This window comes from Melospiza melodia, chromosome 1 (genome assembly GCF_035770615.1).
Source record: "Melospiza melodia melodia isolate bMelMel2 chromosome 1, bMelMel2.pri, whole genome shotgun sequence".
NCBI classification, from domain to species: domain Eukaryota; kingdom Metazoa; phylum Chordata; class Aves; order Passeriformes; family Passerellidae; genus Melospiza; species Melospiza melodia.
This window is the reverse complement of record NC_086194.1, coordinates 46086281-46099026: the sequence shown is the minus strand read 5'-3', so window position 1 is coordinate 46099026 and position 12746 is coordinate 46086281. Positions and strand designations below refer to the sequence as shown.

At 46.7% G+C, this 12746-nt stretch overlaps 2 protein-coding genes across 2 annotated transcripts in view; both read right to left on the bottom strand.

The window, feature by feature from the left end:
- Positions 1 to 2514: 2514 nt before the first annotated feature.
- TMEM42 (transmembrane protein 42) lies at positions 2515 to 10153 on the bottom strand. The gene is made up of 3 exons (XM_063156501.1): positions 10040 to 10153; positions 5243 to 5389; positions 2515 to 4433 (listed from the first exon to the last, which is right to left on the bottom strand). Exons 1-3 carry the CDS (start codon positions 10151 to 10153, stop codon positions 4293 to 4295), a joined length of 402 nt encoding a protein of 133 aa, XP_063012571.1. The 3' UTR covers positions 2515 to 4292.
- A 949-nt stretch (positions 10154 to 11102) lies between these two features.
- The window catches only part of KIF15 (kinesin family member 15), a 33921-nt gene continuing 32277 nt past the window's right edge, over positions 11103 to 12746 (bottom strand). Inside the window, exons 33-35 of the mRNA XM_063176970.1 lie at positions 12503 to 12668; positions 12015 to 12146; positions 11103 to 11763 (exon numbers count right to left, since the gene is read on the bottom strand). Of these exons, the coding sequence (XP_063033040.1) occupies positions 11683 to 11763; positions 12015 to 12146; positions 12503 to 12668 (379 nt within the window). The 3' untranslated portion in view covers positions 11103 to 11682. The remainder of the gene's footprint in view (positions 11764 to 12014; positions 12147 to 12502; positions 12669 to 12746) is intronic.

Here is a 12746-nt window from a genome sequence, read left to right as displayed (position 1 = left end):
GAAAAGTCCTGGTTCTCCTGGAAAGGCTTTTACTACTGACCTGAGCTCACCTCAGATTTTTCTCCAAGATCAAGTGAGCTGCAGGCACCACACCACTTGCTGTAGGTAAGTGCCCATATTGTGCAACTTCCCTCTGCACCTCTCAGATCCCCAAAGTGAAGATTTGCTGCTGCTCTTCTGCAGAAGAGCACCCTGAACACGTCAAAATTAGTACCCATTTATTCCTAATTTCATGTTTTTTTCTGTGCCAGACAAGGTCAGAGCCACTCTTCTGGCATGTTGTGTCACAGAACTTCCTTCTTCAAAAACACTCCACTGCTTGCAAGTTCATGTAATTACGTGTGCATGTGGGACATTCTTGCAATGTGATCATTTAATGTCTCTGAAGGGTCAGCAGAGGGCACTCAGTCAAATTCCTTGAAAATTTTGAATATAACAAACGGCAGAACAAGCTACCAAACTTATTTATTGCATCTACTTCAAATAATTCTCACCTAGGCAAACATACCATCCTTCAAGTGATTTCAATATGTGCTGTGACTGAGATGCTGTACAAACTTTCAGTGACTCCTTGTCAATGACAACAGGGACATTTAAATTTTTTATGTATATTTCCTTATCTAATCAGTCAAATTATGGTTTATGGTTCAACTGAAACTGTAATTTCATTTGGCTTTGTTCCTTGTAAAGTTATATGAGACACTGTTTACCTTAGATACAATACTCCTGGACCTTGTTTATACAACATTTTTCTTGTTTTTCTGTTTCTGCTTCCCACCATTAATTCAAATATTCTTATTTGAATCTTCCTGAGTGTCATTGTGAGCCTTTCTGTTAACCATGCACATGCTTCTTCTATTGTTTAAAAGTATGACACGGTATGGCCATGCCTGATGATGAATAAGATGCTGAAAAACAAAGTGTTGTGTTTGAGAATGAGAGGTAGGTGCAGGAAAGACTCATTACAATCAGCATTTGGGTTGCTAGCAACCCAACAACCAGCACTAGACCAGGCTGCTCAGAGCTCCATCCAAGCTGGCCTTGAATAGTGCCAGGGATGGGGCATCCACAGCTTCTCTGGGCAACCTCTTCCAGTAGGATTTCTTTCCTTTTATCCAACCTTAATCTTCCTTCTTACAGTTAGTCCCCATTACTCCCTGTCCTATCACTGCAGTTCCTGATGAAGAGTCCCTCTCTGGCTTCCCTGTAGGCCCCCTGCAGTTGCTGGAAGGCTGCTATGAGGTCTCCACACAACCTTCTCTTCTCCAGGCTGAACAGCCCCAACCTTCTCAGCCTGCCTTCCTAGGGCAGGTGCTCCAGTCTCCTCAATTTTGTGGCCTCCTGGACTTGCTCCAACAGTTGGATGTTCCTCCTACATCAGGGGCACCAGAGCTGGACGCAGCACAACAGGTGGGGTCTCACGAGAGCAGAGCAGAGGGACAGAATCACCTCCCTCCACCTGCTGGCCACACTCCTTTAGATGCAGCCCAGGATTTGTTTGGCTTTCTGGGCTGCGAGCCCACACTGCTGGCTCATGTTGAGTTTCTGGTCAGCCACCACCCAAATGTCCTTCGCCACAAGTCTGCTGTCAGTCATGTCTCAGCCCAGCTTGTAGGTGTTCCTGGGATCAAATCCATGTCTCCAATTTAGAGACAAGGATGTCGTGCAGGACAGTGTCTAATGCTTTGCACAAGCCCAGGCAGACAACATCCATGGCTTTGCTCCTATCCACCAGTGCTGTAGATACAGCACTGTGTTTCTGTGAGATTTTGCCGGAATTCGACTGGAAACATGTGCCCAAGACTCTCTCTAATAATACCTCACCTCAACTGAGCAAAAACTTCATGCATGCACACTGCTGTAGTTCCCACATGAGGTAACCCAGCTCCCGCCCTGGTAAACCAAGGTCTTGGAGCTGGCCATGATCTTCAGCCACCTTACAAGGTCCACCACATCTGAACCACTGACTTGTCAAACACAGCTCATTTATTATTCTCACATTGCTTTATTGTGTGTGTGTGTGGTCTAAAATATCTAAGAATTAAAAAAATCAGCCATTGAGCTTTGGACACAGTTTCATACTGGAAATCCGCCTGTTTTTTTTTTTTTTAATTACCTTCACCCACATTTTGGATGATCCCATAGGAATGGTTTACCAGAAGTACACTGCTTGGCCACACAGTGATTACAGTTTTTCTTGCAGCCCTGGCCCCACTGGCAGACATGGCCAAACTCTTGTGTACACAAGAGGAGTGGGACTCTGCCATAAAATGAACCCTGCTTGGAAATCTTTCCTTACCATGGGAATTGGTGAAAAACTTCCTTCTGTTCCCACCTTCAAGTATTTATGAGAGAATTTACAGCCCTGGTTTATATTCACCCACCTTAAAGGGAGCACCGCAAAGTAAAGCGCTGCTCACATCTTCTGCACACGTTCCACTTCCGGAAAAACACCTCCTAAACCCTGACCTCCAACAATGACTGTAATAAAGAAATGTCAGCTTTGAGATAGTCCACGTTACAAAGCTTTCCAAATGGTTTATTAGGAAATGGGACAACAGCCAAATTAACCAGAGTGCCTGGTCCTTCTACTGCTGTTTGCATGAAGGCAGCCATTGGCTTACAGCTGGCTGAGGGTTAATAACAAGGGCAAATAAATCAGGCCTCATTAATTTTCCATTATCTATGAAGATCTAAGGAGACCTGATGTACTTAGAAATGCATGGCTCCTGTCTGTCATGTCTGCAGACCTATGAGGTCCCTGTGTTAGGTCCCAGCTTCCACTGCTGCCACCCAAAGAGCTCCTTAGGTGCAAAGACCCATGGTGGCAGGGAGGGAAGGCACTCAGAGCACTCTGCCCTCTCCCCCACCATATGCAGCTCCCCTCTTTGACAGGAAGACTTGAGAGCACACTGAGGAGAGAGGCAAAGGTTTTGCCTCTCTGGGACACGGCTGCCAGATGCGGTAAGCTAGAATGGCAGGGAACAGACACAATGGCTCTTGGCCTCTTCTGGGAGACAGTGACTCTTCAGATTCAAAGAAGGCACAAACTCAACTCCAGTGGCATTTCCATCCACAAGTCTATTTTACACTTGACACAGCACAGATCTGCCAGTCATGACAGACCTGACAGGTTCAGATACAGATGCTCACAGAGATGTGTCCTTAGGTTTTCTGCACATGCCACAAACGTGACTCACCTTCTGTCATTACAAGATGACAGAGACAACCTGGCAAGCCCAGAGCAAGTAAGCAATATCACCACCATGATGCATAGATTTATAGGCATGATTATATTTGTTAATTCCAACTGAAGAATTTTCAAGGAGGAGAAAAAAAGAAGTGTGAAGGAGAATTAAGCCAATACCTTACAAATGATGATTCATGACACATTCACCAAATTGACACCTGGAGTAATCACTGATGCAAAATTTAGCAGATACTAGTGATCTGGTTGATCACATTACATCAATGGGAATAAGCATCTCATGGCATGAGAAACTCCCTTTTACCAAACATTAAAGCAATTGTCAACTTGAGTGGGTATGAGGGATGTATTGAACATGGACACTCCATGTGAAGGCAGGTTGCCTGTTGAACTGTCCCAAAATTAGTTTAACCTACACAAAGCAGGAATGGTGATCAAAACCCTATTCTGGATAAGGGTTTAAAGGAAAGAGCAACAACCTTACAGTGACTAACATGTCAGGAATGGGTAAGTGAAAATTCTAGAAGTCAGATACAAATGGCAAGTTCAAGGGTGTGTGTGACTGATAGAGGAAGCTGAAGGAATTAATGAAAGTCTCCACAGCCTTACAGGTAGCAGTGGGCATAGAATCATTTCAAGAGACAGAAAGTCAGGAACAGCAGAGCAGAAATAACAGCTGCCTTCAGCTAATTTTGATTGCTCTTCTATTTTGGAATAGGTCCTTTCATGGAAAAATACTGATGCACAAGCACCTTCCACAGCCATCATGTTTACTTTCAGCATTCCCCTAACTGGGAAAGCTCCACAGCCACAGGGTGTGAAGAGGAGGAGTGGCTGATAAGCCTCTGGCCCCAATTTTCAGAATACTGACTCAGAGTTGACCAGCTCCCTCCGAGCTGTCACTGCCACCATACCACCACCAGGAAAGATGCGACCAACGTGATTTTGCAAGTCAGCAGATGAGCAGTGAGCAGCAGTTAGCACCTCGGTGGCTGATGTGTTCAGAGGCTGGTGGGGACTGGGGATGCTGTCATGAGACAGGCTGGAGAGGGGCAGCATGGCACTGTGACCCCTGCAGCAGCTATCATTCCTTCTTCTCCGCTGGGACTGGCACCAGCTGGGGCGCAGCCATGTGCAGCAGCATGAGCCCACAGACTGTCATGGCGAGGCCGACCCACCACAGAGGTGTCCACGTCTCCCTGAAGAGCAATCTTCCCAGGATAGCCTGAAGGAAAAGAGAGACACAAAGCTTTGCTGGGCTGAGCTGCCCCAAGGCCTCTTGTGCTGCCAGAGCTGTGAGGACTTCTGGGAGAGACAGCCCTGGAAAAGACCTGGTTGAGGAAACTCCTGCTGGGATGACCAAGAGGAATGGCTGCTGAAGATGATGCGGGAGATTACCAACTCCACCAGCAGCCAGGAAGCACAGCTATACTGGGGTCCCTAAAAAGGATTTGACAGATGCACATGTACTTTGCTGCCTTCCCAGCACTTCTCAGGAGCCAAATTTCCCACTGACTGGGCATTTATTAATACTGTCGATTATTGGACACCACCATGAGCTGTCTGCCAGCTGGAGCACAGAAACAAGGTGAACTGCTGTCAAGAGCAAAAAGCACGTGGAAAAAACCTGTGGGTCAAAGACTCTCTTGCTGCCACTAGAGGTACTGCATCTTCAGACCCAGCTAGGGTGACTCTGGCTTGTCACAAGTGAGGCGCTGCAAAGGAAAAGCAAAATGAAGCAAAGCTCCCAGCTCCAGCTCCCACTGGCAATCAGTTCAGTCAACTGTGTTGCTGCTGCAAGGCATGCAGCAGCACGCTTCCTCCTGCACCACCACCCAGGAAAGCTCCATCACCTGTGCTGTGAACAGCTATCAGAGCAGCTGAGGCCTGACACAAGCATTTCCCATCTGTCCGTAACTCTCCCTCTGTGGCCAGCGATGCTGGCTGCACTGGGAGATGAGTTACAACCAGTGTGGGCATTCCCACCTGGCTGTGCTCCTCAGGCTTCAGTGTCTAGGGAAGGGGTATACTCACCGAAAAGATGAAGTTGGAGGCTGTTGTTGTCACAGAGGCAGCAGCTGAGGAGGAGGAGAGTCGCAAGGCTTTTGTGAAGACTGTCCACATCACTGCATTGCACACAAACACCAGGCCAACGCAGCTGAGGCGAAGCAACACTGAGAGCTGCAGGACAAAATGGAAAACTGTGTATTTTCACCCCCCACTTAATCAACCTCAGTAATTCATGCACACTTTGGAGCCAAACCTAATGGTGTGGGCTTTTAAAACTGAATTATGGCTGGTATTACATGAATATATTAAATCACAGAAGGAAATGGAAACAAGGAAACAGGTCTGGACAGACCGTGAGCCTGCCATGTCCTGCTGCAAGCCCAGCCTCACACTACAACCTGGGAAGTGCTGGGATAATGTGCAGCAGCTGCCATGCCAGAAGCCAACCCACAGAAATCTCTCCAGCTCACAAAGGGGTGCCACACACAACGCCCATAAATGCCCTTCACTTACCTCCTGATGTATGGAAAAGGGTCAAATTCAGTCTGACAAACACCAGACATGCAATACATGCTGGCACTGTGTGTGCTCCACAACCCAGCTGTGAATGCGAGCCAGGACCTGGGTGGTCCCAAAGCACTGGTCCTTACGAGATCCCAGGATCTGGCCTGCCCTAGTGCTGCAGTGAGGGTAGAGCAGGATCTCTGGGAGGAAAGAGCGAGCTGAGTGGCTTCATGCCCTGTTTTCCACAAGGAGTAGCTTTTGCCTCGTTTTACTCACTGGAGAGCAGGGAAGTTTACTGACGGGGTCTCTGCTCTAGCATTTAGTAGCAATAAAACCAATTTTGAATTCAAGGGCCTCAAGAAAGATCTCCCTCCTTAGACAACCTGACCAGATGTGTAACTGCCTCACTCTGAAAAAAGGGCACAGCTGCACCTAAAAAGCCAGCACCATCCACAGTGCCCCCCACCCCTTCCTAATTTAAGCAGTTGAGGCCATCTCCCCAGCCCCTGGGTACCATGTAGTTGATGTGAAGACACCAAGGGAGATCACAGGCAGGCAGCTCACAACTCTCACAAGTGAAAAAAGCGAAAGCAAAGGTTTGTCTACACCCGTAGCAATCACAGCTTCATAGCCTGCCACCTTTCAGTCCATGGTGGGATCCATCTTGAGGCAGACAGAAACACAGGTTTGAGGCCACCAACAAGTACAGCTCAGAGGTGGCACCTGCCCTGTGGGAATGGCTGCAGTGTTCTCCTGCCAGCTGCCCAAATCAACAGCGTCCACCAACTGTGCCCTGCTCCCACTCAGAAGAAGAAATTACTAATTGCAAGCAGTGGGGGAGCCCGCAGTTTTCTGAAGTAAGTGATATGGCAAAGTTAAAAGGAAAACAAAGTGAAGCAAATCCATGCTTGACGGCTGGCACAAGCTCTCCGAGGCTAATCCCACTCCAGTGAGGGATGGTGCAGGTGTGTCACCTCATTTGGCCCCAGTTGTGGCAAAGGCCACCAACTTCTGCAACTAATCAGGGCAACAGGAAAGATTCAGAATGATTCCCACCAGTGAATCACTTTGTCTTCCCACTGACACCCTGGCAACCCCTGTGTGGATGGGTAAGAGGGACAACCATGTTCAGCTACCACTGCTCCTTTGAGGAAGAAAACTTGTGCTGTGTTAGGGCTCACCACAGGATGGGGTTTGCCTCCCAGTTTCACTCTCTGCCGGTATGACCTGGCAGTTTGACTTTCCTCAGGGAGTTACGTACATCCACACACCTCTGGTGAGTAAGCAGACTTGGGAGTGGGGATGAGAGAGGAAAACAATTCTCTATGTTTCACCTAACTCCAGTGTATTTCTGGAGCAGAAAGAGAAGATGCTGCTGAGATAAAAAAAAAAAACAAACCCAAAACCAAAACCAAACAAAACAAAAAAACCCCTAAAGAAATCTTATTACTGCCTTCAACTATTAGCTTGAGGGTGTAGAGGGATGGAGCCCAGGCTCTTCTCCAAGGTCCACTAGGATATGACAAGAGGCAACAAGGGAACTATGGAACAAAATAAGGAAAAGCAAAGGTGATCAAGCACTGGAACAGAGGTCATGGGCTCCCAGACTTTCCCAGACTTTCTAAATATTTAAAACTTATCTGGAGAAGATCATGTGTAAGCAAAGGTTGGACTAGAGACCTCCCAAGATCTGGCCAGACTTGAGCTAGTCTGAGACTACTGGCGGTGAAGCAAAGCTGGCTCCCACCGTCACAGCAACTATGCCACCTTCAAAAGTGACCCAAAATCCATGGCTTCTTCTGATCTCCCAATGCAGAGCCAGGGAAACCAGCTGCAGGTGGCACATGCCCAGAAGGAAAGTTTATCAGAGAAAGGTCAAGTTTCTCTGTGCCCAGGGCAGCAGAGTGGTCATTGCAATGGTACGCAGACAGAGAGATAGGAACATCCCCACGTGTTCCCCACAAGGAAGGAGGGACATAAATTCCTCCCCTGCTACGGACTCAGCTGAGCCACCCCAATGAGTCAAGGATTACTGTTCTGATTGCTTTTCTAAGCAAAGATTAATTTCAGTGTACATTTCAGATAATCCAGAATCACTCCTGAAGTGGCAGAAGTAATTTTAGATGAAGTTTGGCAGGGGAGCGGAGAAAGCAAAGAAAAACTTTTGTTCAAGTGCAATGACCCTTCCTGGTCACACTGCTCTCAGGCTGCGCCACCACAACACATCCTTGTGGCCAGGAAATCCATCCCTGTGGTGCTATGGAGTATCCTGCTACCCTGCATCATCAGCTCTTAGAAGTGTCAACACACTTTTTGCTGGTGTGTTCCACACTGCACAAGTGATGGCTGCTATCCCACTTATTTTGGGATTTCTGTAGCTCTTCCTCCAACACAAAATCCCTTGAATCTCTGTCACCTCGTGGCTGCTCTGCAGAAATGCCTCTGCCATATGAGTGCACTGAAATACTTTATGCATCTACAGTCCCATGCAATTTAAGCTACTAGGAAGATTATGGCATTTACATAAAACTTGGCTAGTTTTACAGCTAAGCTGATTAATTTAACTAATAATTGTCACCTGGAGCAGAGCTGAAAACCAAAATAAACCAATCTGCCCATAAAAAAGAAACAGTCACAGAAACACAGCAGGGCAGAGGTTGAAAAGGGTCTCTGGAGTTCATCTGGACCAACCTCATCACTCCAGCAGATTGCCCAGGTCCATGTCCGGAGAGTACATGAGTGTGTCCAAGGATGGAGACTCTACACACCCCTGGCCACTCTCACAGTTTCTGGATGTTCAGAGGGAACTGCTCATTTCAGTACGTGCCCTTTGCCTCTGGTCTTGTTACTGGGCACCACTGGAATGAGCCTGGCTCCATCCTTTGTGTGCCCTTCCTGTGGGTATTTCTACACATTGAAAAGATCCCCCTGAACCGTCTCTTCTCCAGGAGGAACAGTCCCAGCTCTTTCAGCCTCTCCTCACAAAAAAGATGCTCTGATCCCTCCATCATCTTTATGAGCCTCTGCTGGACTCTCCAGTAGCTCCATCTCTTTTTTTGCAGTGGAGACCTCAGAACTCAACCCAAAACTCCAGATGTGGCCTCACTGGGGCTGAGTAGAAGGGAGGGATAATCCCTCTTGGCCTTCTGTCAACACTTCACATCAACGAAATGATACTTTGTCATAGCACACTAAAAAAATAAAAAAGAAGTACCATCCCCCCATCCTTGCCTCCCCAAAAATGGGCAATATTTTTATAAATTTCAACAGAGAAAAATACTCAGAAAAGATGCTGTCAGCATTTTCAGTAATTCCATGCTCTGCCATTCTCTCAGTACAAAGCATCATCTGGGTTTTTTTTGGGCAGAGTGAAGAGTATCAGGATTTTTTAATTTATTTCTCCTTTCTGAGATCTCAGAAGAGATTAACAGGATTGGCAGGTACTGAGATTTGTCTTTTTAACTCTCTCTAATAATCACACAGGTCAATTTCTTTTTCTTTTTTTTCCCTTGTGCAAGGCTGGATTTGTTTCAGATCTAGCTTCCCTTGTGGGCTCCCCTTTGTACATTTGCCACGCGAGTAACAACCTGTGCCTAAATGAACCTCCCTAAAAAAGTGTTTTTAGGATACATGCATGCTGCCTTCCTCCCGTCCCCACTCACACCCAGCCTGGTGCCCATGTCCCCCTCTGCCGTGGCTGTGCCAGGGTCACTGCTGGAGGCAAGGACACCGCCTCGGAGCTGAAGGGCCAGCACTCCCAGCACACGGAGGTTTGAGAAACACGACCCAGATAAAGATCATCCCCAATGATGAACGCCCAAAGAGAAGCAGAGAGGAAATCAAGGGCTCCGCCTCTCTGCTCTGCTCAGGGCCGAGCTGAGATAGAATAAATGAGAGAAGGGCGCTGCTATCAGCAAAACAGTGGGCTGAGAACAAGCATTTGATGCTCAGTCATACTAACATCCTGCTTTAAAGTAACACTGACGTGGAAGGGCTGGATTTGAGCTCTCAGAGCTGGGCTTGGTTCGGGGCATTCCCGTACCACGCTCGCTCCCCTCACACCCGGCAGCTCCGCTGCGCGCCCCGCGCTGTTTACGTCGGCACCGCGCCTTACTCAGCCCCGCAAGGTTGGGCTGCCCCGGGCTGAGTCACGGCTCCGCCCTCGGAGCCCGCCCGCCTTTCCCTGCAAATCCCGGGCAGCCCCTGGGAGCGCCGCAGGAAGCACCAGCGCGCTCCTTCCCCCTCACCGCCGAGTGCCGCCTGCGGGGCGGCCTCACGGCAGCTCGGGGCACCCAGCACCGCCCGCTCCTTCCTTACCGTGCCGCCGGCCGCCTCCTCGCCCGGGCCCAGCGCCAGCTTCGCCGCAGCGGCCGCCGCCGCCCCCAGGCCCCCCGCGGCCGCCGCCGCTGCCGCCCCGGCCCCCGCCCGCATGGCCCGGCTAAGCCCGGCCCGGCCCCCGCCCGCACGGCCCGGCTCAGCCCGGCCCGGCCCCCGCCCGCATGGCCCGGCTCAGCCCGGCCCGGCCCCCGCCCGCACGGCCCGGCTCAGCCCGGCCCGGCCCCGCGCAGCGCCAGCGCCGCCCCGCGCGGGCGGGCGGGCCCCAGGCAGGGAAGGGCCCGTGGGCCGCGTTCGCTTGTGCACAAAGGATTTATGGAAACGAGCGGGGAAGCACGGGGCCGGGGCACAACGCAGCTCCTACTGTGGCCATGTACAACACAGAAAAAGGGCAGAAGCCGCTGCCGACATGACGATAGTCTAGAAACAGGAAAGAAATGCTTGTAAACGTAGAACATGGCAGTCACAAATAAAAACACCCTTGATTGACCCCTCTTGGCTTGTGTGCTCCTCATCCGTGCTAGTTCTCACCTCTACTCACGCCCCAACACATTTTCCTTAAATGTCAGATTTTACTTCTCCACATCACATCTCAAGTGGAAACAAATCTGCAGCTTAAAATACGTTAGGTGGTGGAAATTCTTCTTTCCCTCAGCCAAACGATGTAGTAAATCATTAGGTATATTCTACCCTTTACCAGCCACATCTTTCCTCTTTATTCCCTTTTGCCCCAGTGCTTGTGGTCAAAACTACTATTGTATTTAGCCAGAAAACAGAATGATAGGATTAGTGGCAGTAAAAAAAGCCCTAGTTTGATATTGTATAGAAATCAACGTTTTGTGTTCCACTAATAAGCATTTCAGTTATTTGCAATAAATCTTTAAGTGCAATTAAATGAACTTGTGGTGTACTCCTGTAAAATTTTCTGCATATTTTCACATCTTCTTTCCTAACATTTTTCACTTCTTTGATAAGAAAATGGTTGCAAAACCCTGAGAATCCTACAGTGCTAATATAGAGCTCTAAGTCGATACTAACAGAAAACAGGTTTGAAAAACATTTTATTTTCAAATAAAGAACAGAAACAAAAAATGTATTTATAGTACTATTTACAAGCCTGTTACTAAATTCATATTTATGCTTTATTGAACAAAGTTTGATATGAAAATTATTTTTAAGCAACCCAGGAAAATCATTCTATGTTTAACTAAAGAAACAAACACAAAGTAATTGTCCCTTTTGAATTTTGGCTCTGATGGAAAATGTAGCATTTCAGAAGTAGTAGGAACCTGAATAAAAGTACAAAAGGAGACAAAAATCCAGGTGTGTTCCCAGGGAGAAAGCTTTTCCTTGGCAAGGTACAGAAGTTTCAAGGAACTATCTATCCAGCATTTATACAAAATCAGGTTTTTAAGTTGAAAAAGATTACAAAAAGGTGTTAAATTTTATTGAAAGCTGCCCTCAGAGCTGGAATAACAATATTCACTTAGAGTTATTACCAGCAAAAAATCTACAAACTAGAATACTTGATTATTCCAGAACCACAGCAAAAGTCAAATTTGACAACTGAATTTTGCTTATTCTGTACACTTCAAAAATAAAACTCTGCAGTTTTATTTGGGTCCTTACCGCTGATTTTGTCTACAAATGTCACATTTTTTTGATTCTTTCAAAAAAATGTTTTCAACTCGTAGCTTTTCAGTCTCCTGCAAAACAGAGAAAAAACATGGATATATTAAGGAAATTATCCTCACTTTATTTTGGTATTTTTACACAAGCAGTATCTAGAGTTGTTCAAGTGTTTTATACACTATATACTTGAGGAAGTAAAATGGAGATCAAAGGTATCTCTGTTCCTTTCCAACAGAAGAGCAGGAATTTTAGTCTTTGTTCTCAAAGCTTTGCTCTTTGCTATGTCAGGCAGATTACTCCATCTGTAATCTACTCTGCAACTTACCTCTGTAAGTTTAGCATAATCTTTCTTCAGTTTCACAAGATACTGAATCTTCTGGTTTAGGTTTTGATGACCAAGTAATTTCCCATTCTCCTCAGCAAGTGAGTTAACTTGCTTCCTCAGCAATTTTATTTCCTGTAGTAATAAATACATTGTGTATCTCTTAGTAGTAGCCTCTCCTCCTCTTTTCAGAAGCAATTCTTAGAGCTATTAACATACTAACATTCAAGTTTGTTGTAACATATGATGCAAGACTTGGTTCACTCAGGAAATACACGTTTGTCTTATGTCTCCTTAGACACTATGTTACATCCCTCTAAAAGGCAAAAAAGGAGCGCCATTTGATTTGTACAACTAAGTGATTTCTGCATCCAGACTTTCACTAGTGCAGAGAACATCACAAATAAAGCTAAACTGCAAAACAAAACAGCTGTACCTCTGCTAAATAAGATTCTGCTGTGAAGACAACAAAAAAGTTATGTCTATGTAACCTTTTCAATCCTGTCTTTTTCTTCATATGCTTCCTCCAGTTTTGATCTAATTTCTTCTTTCTCATTAAATGCTTTGAGCTCCAATGTCCTTGTTCGTTCCATCTCCAAAGTCATTTCACGACAGCTTTTCTCTTGGATTCTGAGGATATTTTTGGTCTCTTCTAATCTGCCAATATAAAAGAATCATAAAACATTAAAAAACAACAAAAATGTCATACAACTGAATTCCTAAGTCAGTCTTAGA

Excerpts from the sequence above, each read along its gene's own strand:
- TMEM42 (XM_063156501.1), bottom strand. The coding sequence starts at position 10,153 with ATGCGGGCGGGGGCCGGGGCGGCAGCGGCGGCGGCCGCGGGGGGCCTG. Across the intron at positions 5,390-10,039 it reads AGGAGGCGGCCGGCGGCACG|CTCTCAGTGTTGCTTCGCCT; the intron begins GTAAGGAAGGAG and ends TTTGTCCTGCAG. Across the intron at positions 4,434-5,242 it reads CCTCCAACTTCATCTTTTCG|GCTATCCTGGGAAGATTGCT; the intron begins GTGAGTATACCC and ends CTTTTCCTTCAG.